This window comes from Rhinoderma darwinii, chromosome 3, assembly GCF_050947455.1.
Source record: "Rhinoderma darwinii isolate aRhiDar2 chromosome 3, aRhiDar2.hap1, whole genome shotgun sequence".
NCBI lineage: Eukaryota > Metazoa > Chordata > Amphibia > Anura > Rhinodermatidae > Rhinoderma > Rhinoderma darwinii.
In genome coordinates this window covers 237,712,340-237,729,475 of record NC_134689.1, presented here as the reverse complement: position 1 = coordinate 237,729,475, position 17,136 = coordinate 237,712,340, and the positions used below count along the sequence as shown (strand labels likewise).

General features: G+C 44.5%; 1 protein-coding gene across 1 annotated transcript in view; it reads right to left on the bottom strand.

Annotated features, from left to right (window-relative positions):
• RBM28 (RNA binding motif protein 28) overlaps positions 1-16,879 on the bottom strand; it is a 54,997-nt gene extending 38,118 nt beyond the window's left edge. The window contains exons 1-3 of the mRNA XM_075857564.1: positions 16,703-16,879; positions 2,581-2,739; positions 1,901-1,992 (exon numbers count right to left, since the gene is read on the bottom strand). Coding sequence (XP_075713679.1) covers positions 1,901-1,992; positions 2,581-2,739; positions 16,703-16,820 — 369 coding nt within the window. The 5' untranslated portion in view covers positions 16,821-16,879. The remainder of the gene's footprint in view (positions 1-1,900; positions 1,993-2,580; positions 2,740-16,702) is intronic.
• Between the last annotated feature and the right edge of the window lie 257 nt (positions 16,880-17,136).

Sequence of the window (17,136 nt, the reverse complement as noted above, 5' to 3'; positions counted from 1 at the left end):
AAGGGCTCTAGGTCTTGCCCGGGTAATTATAGACCAGTAAGCTTAACATCCATCGTGGGGAAAATGTTTGAGGGGCTATTGAGGGACTTTATACAGGATTATGTGACAATAAATAGCATTATAAGTGACAGCCAGGACGGTTTTACTAAGGACAGAAGTTATCAAACCAACCTGATTTGTTTTTATGAAGAGGTAAGCAGAAGCCTAGACAGAGGGGCCGCTGTGGATTTAGTGTTTTTGGACTTTGCAAAGGCATTTGACACTGTCCCCCATAGACGCCTAATGGGTAAATTAAGGACTATAGGTTTAGATCGTATCGTTTGTAATTAGATTGAGAATTGGCTCAAGGACCGTATCCAGAGAGTTGTGGTCAATGATTCCTTCTCTGAATGGTCACCGGTTATAAGTGGTGTACCCCAGGGTTCAGTGCTGGGACCACTATTATTCAACTTATTTATTAATGATATAGAGGATGGGATTAATAGCACTATTTCTATTTTTGCAGATGACACCAAGCTATGTAATATAGTTCAGTCTATGGAAGATGTTCATGAATTGCAGGCAGATTTAAACAAACTAAGTGTTTGGGCGTCCAGTTGGCAAATGAGGTTCAATGTAGATAAATGTAAAGTTATGCATCTGGGTACCAACAACCTGCATGCATCATATGTCCTAGGGGGAGCTACACTGGCGGATTCACTTGTTGAGAAGGATCTGGGTGTACTTGTAAATCATAAACTAAAAAACAGCATGCAATGTCAATCAGCTGCTTCAAAGGCCAGCAAGATATTGTCGTGTATTAAAAGAGGCATGGACTCGCGGGACAGGGATGTAATATTACCACTTTACAAAGCATTAGTGAGGCCTCATCTAGAATATGCAGTTCAGTTCTAGGCTCCAGTTCATAGAAAGGATGCCCTGGAGTTGGAAAAAATACAAAGAAGAGCAACAAAGCTAATAAGAGGCAAGGAGAATCAAAATTATGAGGAAAGATTAAAAGAATTAAACCTATTTAGCCTTGAGAAAAGACGACTAAGGGGGGACAAGATTAATTAATATAAATATATTAATGGCACATACAAAAAAAATATGGTGAATTCCTGTTCCTTGTAAAACCCCCTCAAAAGACAAGGGGGCACTCCCTCCGTCTGGAGAAAAAAAAGGTTCAACCTGCAGAGGCGACAAGCCTTCTTTACTGTGAATCTATGGAATAGTCCACCGCTGGAGCTGGTTACAGCAGGGACAGTAGATCCTCTTCTGTCTGACGTATGTGCATCAGTGTGTTTAGTATAGCTTTCTAATTAGTTTTTATTAAAAACTATTTTTTTCTTTTTGAGATACAGCTGCTTTGAATCAGAGCAGCTGTATCGTGCATTGAGACCTGAATCTGACAGGATCAGTGTCAGCGGGTCCTGCATGTCTCGGACACACAGAATCCACCTGTAATATCACATCAAAGTTATGAACTTAGATGTGATGCATAGCAGCTCGATCCTGCATGTCAGAGACACAGGACCCGCTGACACTGAACCCGTCAGTCCCGCTGATCTGACCGATTCAGGTCTCAACGCACGATACAGCTGATCTGTATACAGGATACAAAAGCAGCTGTAACAATTGTTTTTAATAAAAACTAATTAGAAAGCTGCACTAAACACACTGATGGACAATTTTATTTTAAAAAAAAAAAAAAAACGTTTTCATAATGCGGAATTGCTAAACTGCTATTGTACATATCTACAGCCACTTTTAGACACATGCAACCTTTAAAGAGGAGATCTAAGGGAAGATATAAAGCCCTAGAGTATAACCCTATAACCCCCACAATACTAATTTTACTGTATGTGGGCAGCTGTTAAATATTTTATGCACACTCGCATTCCCCCACTTGGCACTATACCTTGAAACTCAGGTTGCGGATGATCAGCCGGGCTTTTTTGGGTGGGACTTTAACATCTTTGGGCTTGCTTTCTTTTGCTTTCTCAGTGGTTTCTGAAAAAATAAATATATTTTGCATAAAGTAAGTTCTAGTTAAACTTTCAAAAATGCGGTTAGTCCTTATTTTACCTTTGCCAACAGAATATTTCTGGCATGGTAAAGGGTTATGCCCATCTCAGACATTTACGGCATATCCACAATATATGCCATAAATGTCTGATAGATGTGGGTCCCAGTTCTTGGACCGGCACCTAAAATCAAGAACTGGGGTCACCTGACACCCATCCCACCTGGGGAAGTGGCCACTGAATCCAGGTGGAGAATAAGTGCAGAAACGGTCACACGTGCGTGCGGATTTCTCCATTCTGTTCTAAGAGTGTTATTAAAACAGCCGAGCTCGGCTATTACGGTACCTCCCAAAGAACTGAATGGAGAGGGCCACGCGCACTCTGGGCCCCTCTCCGATTTCGTTCTCAGCCTGGATATGGCGGCCACCTCACCAGACAGGATGGGGTGACAGGGGACCCCCGTTCTGCATCTATTACACATTTATGGCATTTCCTCAGATAACCCCCATTAAACACAATGCTCAGTTTTTCAATTCTAAATCAATTTCATTTATAATCTAACACTCAGCAGTACCTTTACTTTTAGCTTTTTTATCTTTTTCACGCAACTTCTTCTTGGCCACCATCACCTCGATTTTCTTCCCATCGTACTCCTTGATTTCCTTCATTGCTTTCTGTGCATCCTCCAATATGGAAAATGTGACATAGCCAAGACCACGACATTTTTCTGCGCCTGCAAGAACAAGTCAGCATATTGTAGTGTCCAGACATTTTATTGTAGTAGGTCTAGACAAAGCCTTACATTTTTTACATTCCATAAAAAGAAGAAGATTTTTCTAAGTACTCACCATAAAATCCTTTTCTCGTCCAGTCCATTGGGGGGAACACAGACCATGTATATATGCTTTTGCCACTAGGAGGCGTGATATTAAAGAGGCTCTGTCACCAGATTTTGCAACCCCTATCTCCTATTGCAGCAGATCGGCGCTGCAATGGAGAGGAGTAGCATTTTTGGCCAAGTTATGACCATTTTTAGATTTATGTAAATGAGGCTTTCTAGAGTACAACTGGGCGTGTATTATGTGCGTACATCGGGGCGTTTTTACTTCTTTTACTAGCTGGGCGTTGTGTATAGAAGTATCATCCACTTCTCTAAATAACGCCCAGCTTCTGGCAGTGCAGACACAGCGTGTTCTCGAGAGATCACGCTGTGACGTCACTCACTTCCTGCCCCAGGTCCTGCATCGTGTCGGACCAGCGAGGACACATCGGCACCAGAGGCTACAGTTGATTCTGCAGCAGCATCGGCGTTTGCAGGTAAGTCGATGTAGCTACTTACCTGCAAACGCTGATGCTGCTGCAGAATCAACTGTAGCCTCTGGTGCCGACACGATGCAGGACCTGGGGCAGGAAGTGACGTCACAGCGTGATCTCTCGAGAACACGCTGTATCTTTGCACTGCCAGAAGCTGGGCATTGTGTAGAGAAGTGGATGATACTTCTATACACAACGCCCAGCTAGTAAAAGAAGTAAAAACGCCCAGATGTTACATACACAATACACGCCCAGTTGTACTTTAGAAAGCCTCATTTACATAAATATAAAAATGGTCATAACTTGGCCAAAAATGCTTGTTTTAAAAAAACAAAACGTTACTCTTATCTCCATTGCAGCGCCGATCTGCTGCAATAGGAGATAGGGGTTGCAAAATCTGGTGACAGAGCCTCTTTAAGAATTAAAGTGCTGACTCCTCCTACAGGATTTACTACTCCTATAGACACAGAGCTAATTCAGTCTGTACATAAGCAGTAGGAGAGGTAACACACACACACACACGGTAAAGAAATATCAGAACCAGAGAACAGAAAACGGTCCAAAAGACAACCATATTAACTGTAGAAACAAATGAGTGGGAGCTGCGACTGCCAATGGACTGGACAGGAAAAGGATTTTACGGTAACTACTCAAAAAATCTTGTTTGTCTCATTGGGGTACAGACATTGGGATGTCCTAAAGCAGTCCAGAGGGAGGGCAAACGAACAAAGGACATGATCATCTATTCCACAGATGCCTGCAAGATCATGCAACCAAGGGAAGCATCTGCATACCCCCTGTAGAACTTGGTAAATGTGTGCAGGAAAGACCAGGTAGCCATCTTGCACAACTGTAGAGTAGGAGCCTGATGGTGCACAGCCCAGGAATAGGCCTTAATCCAAAACGGGGTTTTCCTCCCGTTGACCTAGTAGACCCCGCAAAAAGTCAAATGAATCCAGCGAGCGCCAGTAGCCTTAGAGGCCACAAAACCCTTCCTCGGACCGTCATGGAACACCAACAAGTAATCACATGTGTGGACAGAGGAAGAGGTAGACCCGCAAAGCATTGACGACATCCAACTTGTCAAGACAGCATTCCATAGAATGCACTGGAGATAGGCAAAAGGGTGGCAAAACTATATCCTTGTTAAAGAGGCTCTGTCACCACATAAGTGGCCTATCTTGTACATAATGTGATCGGCGCTGTAATGTAGATTACAGCAGTGTTTTTTATTTAGAAAACGATTATTTTTGACAGAGTTATGGCCTATATTAGCTTTATGCTAAGGAGTTTCTCAATTGACAACTGGACGTGTTTCACGTTTTGACCAAGTGGGCGTTGTACAAAGGAGTGTATGACGCTGACCAATCAGCATCATACACTTCTCTCCATTCATTTACTCTGCAGATAGCGATATAGGTATATCGCTATGTGCAGCCACATACACACACCCACATTACTGCAGTGTCCTGATAATAGGAATTAGACCTACCGGTAATTGTATTTCCAGGAATCCATCATGACTGCACTACAGGAGGTTGCCCTATTGACCTCTGTAGGGACAGGAAGACAGAGAGGTTAAAAGGCCCCTCCCACCACCCACTTGCCAGTGTTTTTCAATTACTACACCAGGATGGATGCAACCCTATTTTATTTCTAGGGATAATAACTGACATGTTAATTGCACAAATCAGAATTCAATAAGGGAGGGAATGTAAGAGTGCTGTCATGATGGATTCCTGGAAATACAATTACCGGTAGGTCTAATTCCTATTTTCCAGTACATCCCTCATGACAGCACTACAGGAGCAATACCAGATTATAATGCTCAGGGCGGGACTACGGATTGAAGGACTTTCCGTCCAAAACTTAAATCCGTATCGGACAGAACATCGAGCCTATAATGTTTGCAAAACGTATGATGGTTTGACCAAGTGGCAGCTCTGCAGATTTTGTCCATAGAGGCTTCTCTTCTTTCTGCCCAGGATGCCGAAACTGCCCTTGTTGAATGGGCTCTGATGCCTTGTGGGGCACATAGTCCTTGGGACTTGTAGGCTTCTTGTATGGTGGTTTTTACCCATCTCGCTAGAGAGCCTTTTGAGGCTTTCTTTCCTCTATTCTTTCCCCCAAACAGGACAAATAGATTTTCATCTTGTCTCCAGGAGGAGGTTCTATCCAGATACTGAAGAATTGCTCGCCTGACATCCAGGCAATGGAATTTTTCTTCTTGTTGGTTTTTTGGATCTGAATAAAGGAAGGTAGAATTATTTCTTGTTCTCTATGGAAAGCAGTAGATACCTTTGGAATAAAGGAGGGATCCAGCTTTAGGATGATCTTATCCTTTTGTACTTTTAGGTACGGTTCTATGACTGACAGAGATTGGATTTCTCCAATCCTTCTTGCTGAAGTAATAGTGACTAAGAATGCAGCTTGTAGAGTTAAAAAGTGCATACTAATTGTGTCGAGCGGCTCAAAGAGGGGATTTCTTTAGGGAAGGTTTCAGTTTAGAGACCGCTTGAGTGAATCTTCTGATCCACCGATGTTCAGCCAGGGGAGTATTAAAAAAATTTCCTAAGGCTGAAATCTGTACTTTTAAGGTACTAGGACTAAGCCCTTTTTTGAATCCCGATTGTAAAAAATCTAGGATTTTCGCGATGTTGGGAGAAAAGGGGTCTGGTCCTGGGTCTCCATACCAGGAACAGAATTTCTTCCAAATTTTTTGAGGTAACTTCTTTATGACTTGATAAGATAGTTGAAATTACCTCATCTGACAGACCGTGGTTCCTCAAGATCTGCCTTTCAGGATCCAGGCTGACAATTTCAGAGTTTCTATTCCCTGAAAGAATAAGGGACCCTGGGAGAGAAGATTCTCCCTCACTGGGAGCATGATAGGGTCTTCCAACGCTAGGTATTTTACGATTGGAAACCAACTTCTTTTTGGCCAATAGGGAAGAATAATGATGAGCTTTGTCAAATCTTCCTGGATTTTTCTTAATACCATTGGTATTAGAGGAAACGGAGGAAAGGCATAGGCCAGATCCATGCCCCAGGGTTGGGACAATGCATCTACTCCCAATGGGTTGTCTCTGAGATTTAGGGAGAAGAATGTCTCTACTTGGGAGATTTTCCTCGTGGCAAACAGGTCTATTTGTGGATAACCCCACCTTCGGGTTAAGGACAGAAAGACTTCCCTGTTTAGGGACCATTCTCCAGGGACTCCCTTGTCTATGTTTGTGCAGAGCCAACACAGGAGGGATGATTTCACAGTCTCGGAAATTTGAATTCTTGAATTCAGGGAGTTCTGTTTTCGATCCCACTGGGACAAGATCAGATTCTGTAAGGGTCTGGAGTGAAATTGACTCCATGGAATAGATTGGAAGCAAGACGTCATCATTCCCAACATCCGCATACATTCCCTTATGGAACAGGCGTCTTTCCCCCAAAATTTCCTTACTTCTGCCAGTAGGAGTATTTGTTTCTCTCTTGGGAGGAAGGAATGTTGAAGGGAGGAGTCTAGTAGTACTCCTAAGAAGACCTTCTGTTTTTGGGGAGGAAGACTCGACTTCTGAAAGTTGATTATCCATCCCAATTCCTGTAGTAGGGAAAGAACCTGTGACCGATGACTGTCTAAGATAGACGGAGTATCTGCCGTCGACAAGAAGTCGTCTAGATATGGTATAATTACTATACCCTGACTTCTTATGAATGCCATGATCTCTGCCATAATTTTTGTAAAAATTCTGGGGGCGGAGGAAATGCCGAAAGTGAGGCAGACAAACTGGAAGTGGAGAATGGAAGGACCGTCCTGTATTGCGAATCTGAGGAATCTCTGGTACGCGGGGTGGATAGGAACGTGATAATACGCATCCTTTAAATCGATCGTACACATTGATGCCTCTTCCCTTATTAGAGGAATAGTCGATCTGATAGACTCCATCTTGAATTTTCGATATTTCACCCATTTGTTTAGGACCTTCAGGTTGATTATTGTCCTGTAGGAACCGTTTGGTTTTTTGAATAAGAAGATTTTTGAATAGTGGCCTTTGCCTATTTCGTTGTGGGGAACTGGAGAAATGGCTCTCAATTTGAGTAGTTTCTGGACGTCCTGGATAAGGATCTGATGAAGGTCTTTTGCTTGGTACTGGGTTATTAGAAATTTCTCTGGAGGAATGGAGGAAAATTCTATTTTGTACCCTTCTTCTATGATCTTTAGAACCCAGGGGTTCTGGGTTATTCTCGACCATTTGGGATAAAATTGTAGGAGTCTTCCTCCTATGCTCTTGGCGTCATTGCTTTGAGGGCTGAAATGAATTATTTGGGATAAGGAGATATCCTCGACCCCTTTTTCCTTTGGGGTAACTCCAGCGACCGGACTTCCCTTTCCCGCTGTAGTTCTGTAAGGTAGGATCCCTCTGTTGGCGAAACCTCCCAAACGGAGGGGGTTTTTTTGGTTTCTCTTTAGAAAACCTCTTTTTCCTATCTGCTGCATTCTCCAGCATGTTATCGAGGAGAGGACCGAACATCAGAGACCCTGTAAACGGGATAGAACACAATTTGTTCTTGGACTTCGTATCTCCTGACCACATTTTGAGCCAGTGTCTTCTGGATCAAAGAGAAGTCTGTTTTTAAAATCTCTTGAAATGAAGAGCTTTTTTTCTGAATCTTCCAATTCAGTTGTCACCATTCTTTTGAGATTTTCGTTTACCGGAAAAACCTTTGTTTTCTTTTCCGTTAGACCTCCAAACATCTCATCTTGGATGGTATGTGGTTGGTCTTCTTCGGGAATATCCATGGTTTCCCGTATTGCTTGAATTAATTTATCAGACATCTCGGAAGAGAAGACATTTTTTTTCTCTTGAGTGGAAGAAGTTGAAGGCAAGAGTTCCTCTCCTTCTTCTAACTCACCCTCCGATAGGTAATAACACTCCTGCTCCGAGTCAGACCCCTTAGAATGAGGACAATATTTTTGATCCACTTCCATACGTGGTCTTTTTGCCCGGGAGTGGGAGGGAGTTTCTTGAGGAGGGGCGATGGAGGCTACTGACTGACCCACTTCTTCACGAATCATAGCCCCAAGTTCAGACATGAACGTTGGTTGTTCCTCCTTTAGTATTTTTGCAATACAATCCGCACACAATTTGTTTGCACAAGTCGCACATTTTTTAACCTTCTTTTTTCAGTTTGTCTCTGAGAGGAATCTTTATCCTAGAGAAAACAGAAGGTAGGTAAAGTATGGTGTACATACATAAGGAGTCATAACCCTTACCCCAAGGGTGAGACTCACGTGACCCTGGGACATATCTGGAGTTCCATCAGGATGAGGAAATTCCATACCGCGACAGGTAACATGCAATGCAATATGCAATCCACAAAAATAATCCAAGTTAGAGTTATCAGCTCTAACTACATACCTGTGCGTGTCCCTTTAAATGCGGGCGTTTTGAATTTCCCGCCTTCCAAGATGGCCACGGACTGGAAGTAGCCCGACGTCATTTCCGGTCGGCTATTTGTTCTTTCCTTGTAGTGCAGCCGCCATAGCCGGCGACTGAGGCTTGCTATGCGGCGCAGCGAGGATCCCTGCCGCTGCGTCCACGTCTATGGAGCTGCCGGTCCCCGCCTGGTCCGCGGCCAGGCCGAAGCCTGCTTGGGAATCCCCAGCCCCCACACACTACCTGAACCCTGCCTAGGATTCCTCCGGTAGGTGTCTCAGGGTGGGAGCTAAGGGACCCCTCGTCCGAGGGGTGTTAGCCTGGGCTTTAGGGGGAAGAGAAGGGGGAGTGCACGGACCCCCCGATCTTGCCCCCTGCCCGAGTTTCTTTCCTGCAGTAATACAGGAGCGACGTCTCTCTGCTCCTGACCCTGTGGGGACAGGAAGAACACTGGCAAGTGGGTGGTGGGAGGGGCCTTTTAACCTCTCTGTCTTCCTGTCCCTACAGAGATCAATAGGGCAACCTCCTGTAGTGCTGTCATGAGGGATGTACTGGAAAATGAATATACATTACCTCCTGCCAGGATGTCATGTACTCAGAATCCTGACCACTTCTGTAGCGTCTCTGTGCTTTACAGCACAGCACAGCGAGATCTCGCTGTGAATGACATCTTACAGCGTAATCTCGTGAGACTACGCCTGCTATGCTGTAAATCACAGAGAGGCTACAGAAGTGGAAGAAGTTACTGCAGTGTCCTCACAATGCATATACATTACCTCCAGCCAGGATGTGAGGTGTATTCAGAATCCTGACCACTTCTGTAGCGTCTCTGATTTACAGCATAGCAGGCGTAGTCTCGCAAGATTACGCTGTAAAATGTCATTCACAGCGAGATCTCGCTGTGCTGTGCAGCACAGAGACGCTACAGAAGTGGTCAGGATTCTGAATACACATCACGTCCTGGATGGAGGTAATGTATATTCATTGTCAGGACACTGCAGTAATGTTAGCGTTTGTGTATGTGGCTGACATAGAGAGAAGTGTATGGCGCTGATTGGTCACTGATTGGTCAGCGTCACACTCTGTATAGCGCCCACTTGGTCAAAAAGTAAAACACGCCCAGTTGTCCATTGAGAAACTCATTAGCATAAAACTAATATAGGTCATAACGGAGGTAAAAAATGATCGTTTTTCTAAATAAAAAACACTGCTGTAATCTACATCATGTACAATATAGGGCACTTATAATGTAGAATCCAAAAATCAGGCAGCACTCCAAGGTATAAGCAAGGTAGAAAAAGGTGCTTTATTGGTCCATATACACACGACGTTTCAGCTCAACACGGGAGCCTTTCTCAGGCTCCTGTGTTGAGCTGAAACGTCGTGTGTATATGGACCAATAAAGCACCTTTTTCTACCTTGCTTATACCTTGGAGTGCTGCCTGATTTTTGGATTCTACTACAGCAGGTCTGTTAGCCCTGACCTGGGCAGGTCGGCACCCACCTACGATTTACAAGGCTGTGCGGCTGACATTGTATTTGGACTGCACTTATAATGTAGTGACAGAGCCTCTTTAAAGAAGGGCAAAACATAATGCACGGTACGTAAAAATACTGTATCCTGATGGAGAGTCAAATACGGGGGAACAACAAGACAGGGCTGTCAGTTCAGAAACACTCTGGATAGAGGTCACTGCAAAGAGGACCACCACCTTCTAGGTGAGGAGACGTAAGGAGATCTCCCACGGAGGTTCAAACTAAGCCAACTGCCGCGTGTCCAGAACCAGGGTCAAATCCCAGGTAGCAGCAGGGGACCGATAGGGACCGCGTAAGCAACACCCTGCAAGAAAGACCAAACACCAGATTTGGATGCCAGAGGCCTGTAAAAAAAATTAGTATAGACAACACAGACACCTAAGTAAACGGAGGGCAACACTGTGATCCAACCCTTCTTGGAGGTAATACAGAATACTGGACAGAAAAAAAAAAACCAAGGGAGGAAGAGTCCTATCCTTGCACCAGTGAAAGTACAGTGCTTTATGTGGTATAAACAAGGCTTCCTAGCCTTCAACGTGGTGTAGACCAGCCGCGCCGACAAGCCCCATGCTCTAGGAACTGTGGCTTCAACAGCCTACTGATAAAGGGCTTGATGAAGACACAGGTGTTGAAACGCGTAGCCATGCATTAGAATCTATTAAGATATTACCTATACTGCTATTATTTCCTCTATCAGTAGCGCTTTCAATTTTTATCCATTTTATTTTTAATTGCTACCTTTATTGGTAGCGTCTATAAATTCGGTTGGAAAAAGAGATACCCAAGATAGATTGTGTCATAGAGAAAAGCTGCCAGCAGAGCCACCACGTCGGCATACCAACAACGAGATGGCCAGTGTCACGAGGAGGAGGAGGGATAGAAATTAATCAGATTAAATTGGTCTCATGGAGACACTGGAGCGTCGACCATACATGGTTCAGGATTAAATCAGGGAACCTTGCGGTTAAACCTCGTTCGGCCTGTTCCACATGGAGCAGATCTAATCAAACACCTCATGATGGAGAGACCACTCCCCTGGGACAACCTGTTCGTGACTGAGGATATCCGTGACCCAACTGTCGACCCCTGGGCTGTGCACTTCAGAGAGGGCAGGAACGTGGAGCTCTGCCCACTCTGGAATCCTCTTGGCTTCTGCCATTGTTGCCCAACTTTACATCCCTCCTTAGCAATTCAGATAGAGAACGTCACGGCGAATTGCATATCTGGACTCGAACCGGAAAGCCATAAAAAAGGGTTGCCCAATAGCGGAGACACAGCAAGATCGCTCTTAATTCCAAGTGGTTAATGTGAAGGCAGGACTCCTATTGGGACAAGAGACCTTGTGCTGTAAGATTTCACAACGTTTCTCCCCAAACTCAGAGACTCGAGTCCATAGAAAGGACATACCAGCAGAGCGGGAGAAAGTAGCAGCCCAGAGGCATGGCTAGAGATGAGAGTGACCAGCTGAAGGACTGTCGTTTGGTCAGAGTAAGAGTAAGAGGGTTTTGTCGGTCCAATTAATCCGTAGTGGTTTCCATGGAAGGGAATCGCTCTTTAATGTGGACGAAGGAATTTAAGCCAACATGGTGTCAGGTCCGGGTATCCAGCGCGATCTGGAGGCTGGCGAAGTTGTCCTCCCTGAAAGGAAACTTGATCAGAGTGGCACAAATTAGTAACGGTCACATGGTGAGGGGGAACTGCATAGCACAGGAAGCGTTGATGGGACTGGCAAACGGGGACATGGATGTACGTGTCCTTTATGTACATAGAAGAGAGAAACTCTCCCTGATCCATGGGAGGTGATAACCAAGCAGAGACTGCATGCGGAAATGACGGACGTATGCATTTGTGGTCTAGGATGGAATAGACAAACATCCTATTTTTGGAACGACAAAGAGATTGGAGTAAAAGCCCAGATATTCCTGATTGTTAGGGACAGGGATGATTACTCCTTGACAGAGGAGGCGTGGCAGGCTTACAAACCTGATTTTGTACCCAAAGGTGATAACTTTCTGCACCCAGGTGTAAGATTTGAGAGAGCTAGACATCACTGATAAGCAGAAGCCTGACCTCCCACCTGGGACTCAAGATGGGGCACAACTTCAGGGTTTTACCCGATCTGGGTTTTGCAGCCTGAGGACAAGAGTTACAAGGCTTGAAGGAGGATTTGTGCTTAGAGTCCTGGTGGGACAGTTGTCTGGATGCTTGTGGACTGAGGAATCTGTGAAAGTGACAAAAACGAGCTCCCTGTTTCCTAGTGGCCTTCGCACGGCGAACCTTGGTCTGAGGCAATTGAGAGCTCTTTCCACCTGTGGCTTCCAAAATTATCTTATCCAGGCAAGTCCCGCACAGTCGGGATCCTGCAAAAGGGAAGAGAAGTGTTTCTATTACTTGGAGACTACTTACTCAAACTCTAATTGAGAGAGAAAAGACTTGTGAAACTCTCCAGGTTGGCAAAAAGTGACTGTCTTAGGTAAGGGGGATGGCTCCGCATCAGGGATCTTTTAGGTGTCTCAGCAGGTGCGTAGCTAAAGGCTCATGGGCCCCAATGCAAAAGTTCTTATTGGGCCCCCCCACCACAAACTTCTCATGGCCGATGGCCCGCAGCTTTCAGCTGCATCGCTGGGTTTCCTAAGTGACCAAACAATGCAGCACTAGCAGCCAGGGGCATCTGTAAGGACCTAAAATGTCAGGGGAAATAGGCCCAATACATACGCCCCCCAAAAAAATATGTGTATATAGGAGACAGCATATCTATAGCACTATGACCCTATAAACTATGGATAGAATTAGATACAGTGGCTCAGCAGACAGTATCACAGATGATTATATTAGATACTCCTAAGTGACCAAACAATGCAGCACTAGCAGCCAGGGGCATCTGTAAGGACCTAAAATGTCAGGGGAAATAGCCCCAATACATATACCCCCCAAAAAAATGTGTATATAGGAGACAGTATATCTATAGGACTATGACCCTATAAACTATGGATAGAATTAGATACAGTGGCCCAGCAAACAGTATCACACATGATAGGATTAGATACAGTGGCCCAGCAGACCCAGAAACGGTAATAATAATTGTTTGCTTCTTTAAGTGTTACTAATTATTTTTGTGTGTTTGTGTTATTTTCACAAGTTCGGTTGTTGGACTACGTCGGATACGAGGACGACTTCAATGACAGCATTTTTTTATTCTCAATAAAATGGTTAATGGGGGGTGTTTTTTTATTTCAATAAAATATTTTTTCTATGTGCTTGTATTTTTTTAAACTTTATTATCACCGCCTTAGTAATGACCGCTGGCTGATTGACAACCTCCATTACTAAGGTGGGGCTTAATGTTAGCAGGTGCAGAGGCTATCACTAACCTCCATTATTACCCTGATACCCACCGCCACCAGGGGTACTGAGAAGAGCCGGGTACGAACCAGCACCCGACCATCTGTAGTGACGGTCAGGCACCGGGGTGGCCGCAGGCTGGTAGTATTAGGCTGGGGAAGACCAAAAACAGTGGCCCTTCCCACCCTGGTAATGCTAGGCTGCTGCTGCTGTGTTGTATCTGGCTGGTTATGAAAATTGGGGGGACCCCACATCGTTCTTTCCAATTATTTTTTAGTTTATTTTTTTTAAATGACGTGGGGTCCCCCCCATTTTTCATAACAAGCCAGATAGAATAAAGCAGCAGCAGGCAGCATTACCAGGATGGGAAGGGCCGCTGTTTCTGGCCTTTCCCATCCTGATACCAGCCTGCGGCCGCCCCATTACCCGACCATCACTACAGCTGGTCAGGTACTGGATCGTACCCGGCTCCTCCCAGCACCCCTGGTGGCGGTGGGTACCAGGGTAATAATGGGGGTTAGTGTTCGCCTCTGCACCGGCTAACACAAAGCCCCGCCTTAGCAATGGACGCTGTCAATCAGCCGGCGGCCATTACTAAGGCAGTAGTAATATAGTTTTAAAAAAAACACAAAGACACAGAAAAAATATTTTATTGAAATAAAAAAAAAATAAAAAAAAAAAAAAACACAACCATCATTAACCATTTTATTGATAAAAAAAAAAAACGCCATCGAAGTATTCCTGGAATCCAACGTAGTAAAGTATGGGAGCACGGTCCGTAAAATAAAAAAACTAGGACATATCCTATTTTTTTTGGTACGTTTCTACAGCACGTACACCCTCCCGTAAATATACAGGAAGGTGTCCCTCGGCCATAGAAACAAACGGATCCGTAGTTATTGGCGATTTTACGGTCATGTGCATGGGGCCTAAGCTGAAACTGGCTTAGCATAGAGTCTGAAGTAGTCAGTCTTAAAAAAGTAGTGACTCCTCTAACAGTAAATACCGTTTGCTATAGAAAGAGTACCTACTTTTTAATTCTTAATGTCACGCCTCCTAGTGGCAAAAGCATATACTTATAGTCTGTCCCCTAATGAGGCAAATGAGAAAATAGTATTCCGCTTGTGGTATGTGAAGGCAAATTCAAACCGGGAAGTTCAGAATTAGGGTATGTTCACACGTAGTCAACAAAAACGTCTGAAAATCCAGAGCTGTTTTCAAGGGAAAACAGACCCTGCTTTTCAGACTTTTTTTACCAACTCGCATTTTTCGCGGCGTTTTCACGCCGTTTTCGCAGCTTTTTTACGTCCGTTTTTGGAGCTGTTTTCATTGGAGTCTATGAGAAACCAGCTCCAAAAACGTCCAAAGAAGTGTCCTGCACTTCTTTTTACGAGGCGTAATTTTACGCGTCGTAATTGCCGTACGACGCGTAAAATTACGCGTCGTGTGGACAATACAGCGTTCTACCCATAGAAAGTAATGGGCAGATGTTTGACAACGTATTTGAGACGTATTTCCAGACGTAAAACGAGGCAAAATACGCCTCGTATACGTCTGAAATTTGGCCGTGTGAACATACCCTTAGACTAACCGTGTAAAACCGGCGGAATTTCAGCAACAGAACTTTGTGCAGAACATCTGCAGCATTTACAGTAGCTGCAAAAAGATGAGACTTGAACAATGTCAGCCATACACTGTAGAAAAAATACCATGAGAAAAGCTTCAGAAATTGACCTGTGGTGCGTTGGTTTTTTTTAAGCCGCAGCATGTGAATTTATGTTGCTGAATCATTGCACTTTTGTTGTGGCTTTTCCCCATTGAATTCAACAGGGAAGTAAAACCTGCAACAAATGACGGCTCCTTTTCTTTCCAGCTGTTCGTGCAGCCAATCACAGACTGCAGCGGTTACCTGGCCTGCAGCGTCATCACAGGAGGCCGGGCTGCTCAGAGAACAGGACATGTCGCTATGACAACGCCAGTGAACTATTTGCACGGTTTCCACGGCAAAAAAAAACTCAGTGCGAACAGTGCCTAACAAAATAATTACACCGCACTGCTTCTGCCCGTTCGTTTCGCGAACGGGCAGAACCCCACTGATCAAAAATTCTGACATGTCAAATTGTCTTAAAATGAGTAACTCTTTTACAATATAAAAGAAAAAACAAAATGGTACCAATTAAAACTACAAGTCACCCCGCAGAAAAACAAGCCCTTACAGCACTCCATCGCTGGAAAAATAAATAAGTTGCGGATCTCAAAATACATTCTTCTTTTAACAAATAGTTTTTTTCTTTGTAGGGCTTCGTTCACATCTGTGTTAGGGCTCCGTCCAGGCACCCAATCGGAACGGAAACCTGACAAACGATGGAAGCCATGGGTTTCCATTCGCAACACCATTGATTTCTCCGTCAACGTCAAAAAGACAGAGCCCTTGCACAACGGTGACAAACGTAAACCATTTGCACCGAATCTGTAACCATATAAATCAATGGTGATGCAAAAGTTTGTTTCAGTCAGGATTCCGTTCTGACGGAAAGCTCAGACGGAACGCCTGAAAGGAAGCCCCGACACAGATGTGAATAATGCCTAAAAGTAAGGGCCGGTTCACATCAGCGTTGGCTTTTTTCCGTTCAGGGGTTCCGTCGGAGGTTTCCGTCGTGGAACCCCTCAACGGAATGTCACACGGAAACCTCAGCTTCCGTTTGCATTACCATCGATATCAATGGTGACGGAAACTTGGCTAATGGTTTCCGTTTGTCACCGTTCCGGAAGGTTTCCGTTTTTTTTTCGACAGAATCCATATTGCAGCCAACACTGATGTGAATAGGCCCTAACACAAAAAAGATACACATCGTATTGACCCATAGAATAATTTAACTGGACGGTGAACGCCGTGACACATTTTTGTGGCCCAGTAACAGACCAGTATCTGATAACTGGAACAAGGACCAGACGTAGAACTCTCAGTACCCGGCAGCACTTCACAAAGCGCTATAAACATAGCAGGAGACCTGCTTATCTTTACGTGTAGTGTATTCTGCCGTACACCGCGTATAACAAGCAGAAACGTATTACCCTTCTCTCGGACCACAAAGCTCTGCCGAAGCGGTCCTTTCTCACTGAAGATCTCCTCTAGCCGCTCACTGGTGGCATTTTCCGGGAGACCCCGGATAAATAACGTGAGTCCTGCCATCACGGTGTACACTTCAGGCTAAACCACGCTTCTACAGGGCGCCGCCATGTTACCCGGAAGTCCTTCCTCGTAATAATTCCCATGCTGAACTCGCCCTGTGACGGTGAATTTGGTTCCGCTGTTGCATTAGTTTCAAAGTCAGCACTATATTTCTCAATAATCTGTGCTGCGTGTAATGTAATCATACCGAACCATGTGTAAGTTAAGTAAATAACATTATTTGAGGGGGTCTCAGGATTTCTGTTACAGGGAAGCTAAACCTTAGTGTGCAGTGGTTTTCTGGGAAACTTTTTTTTTTTTTTACACAAAATCTCAC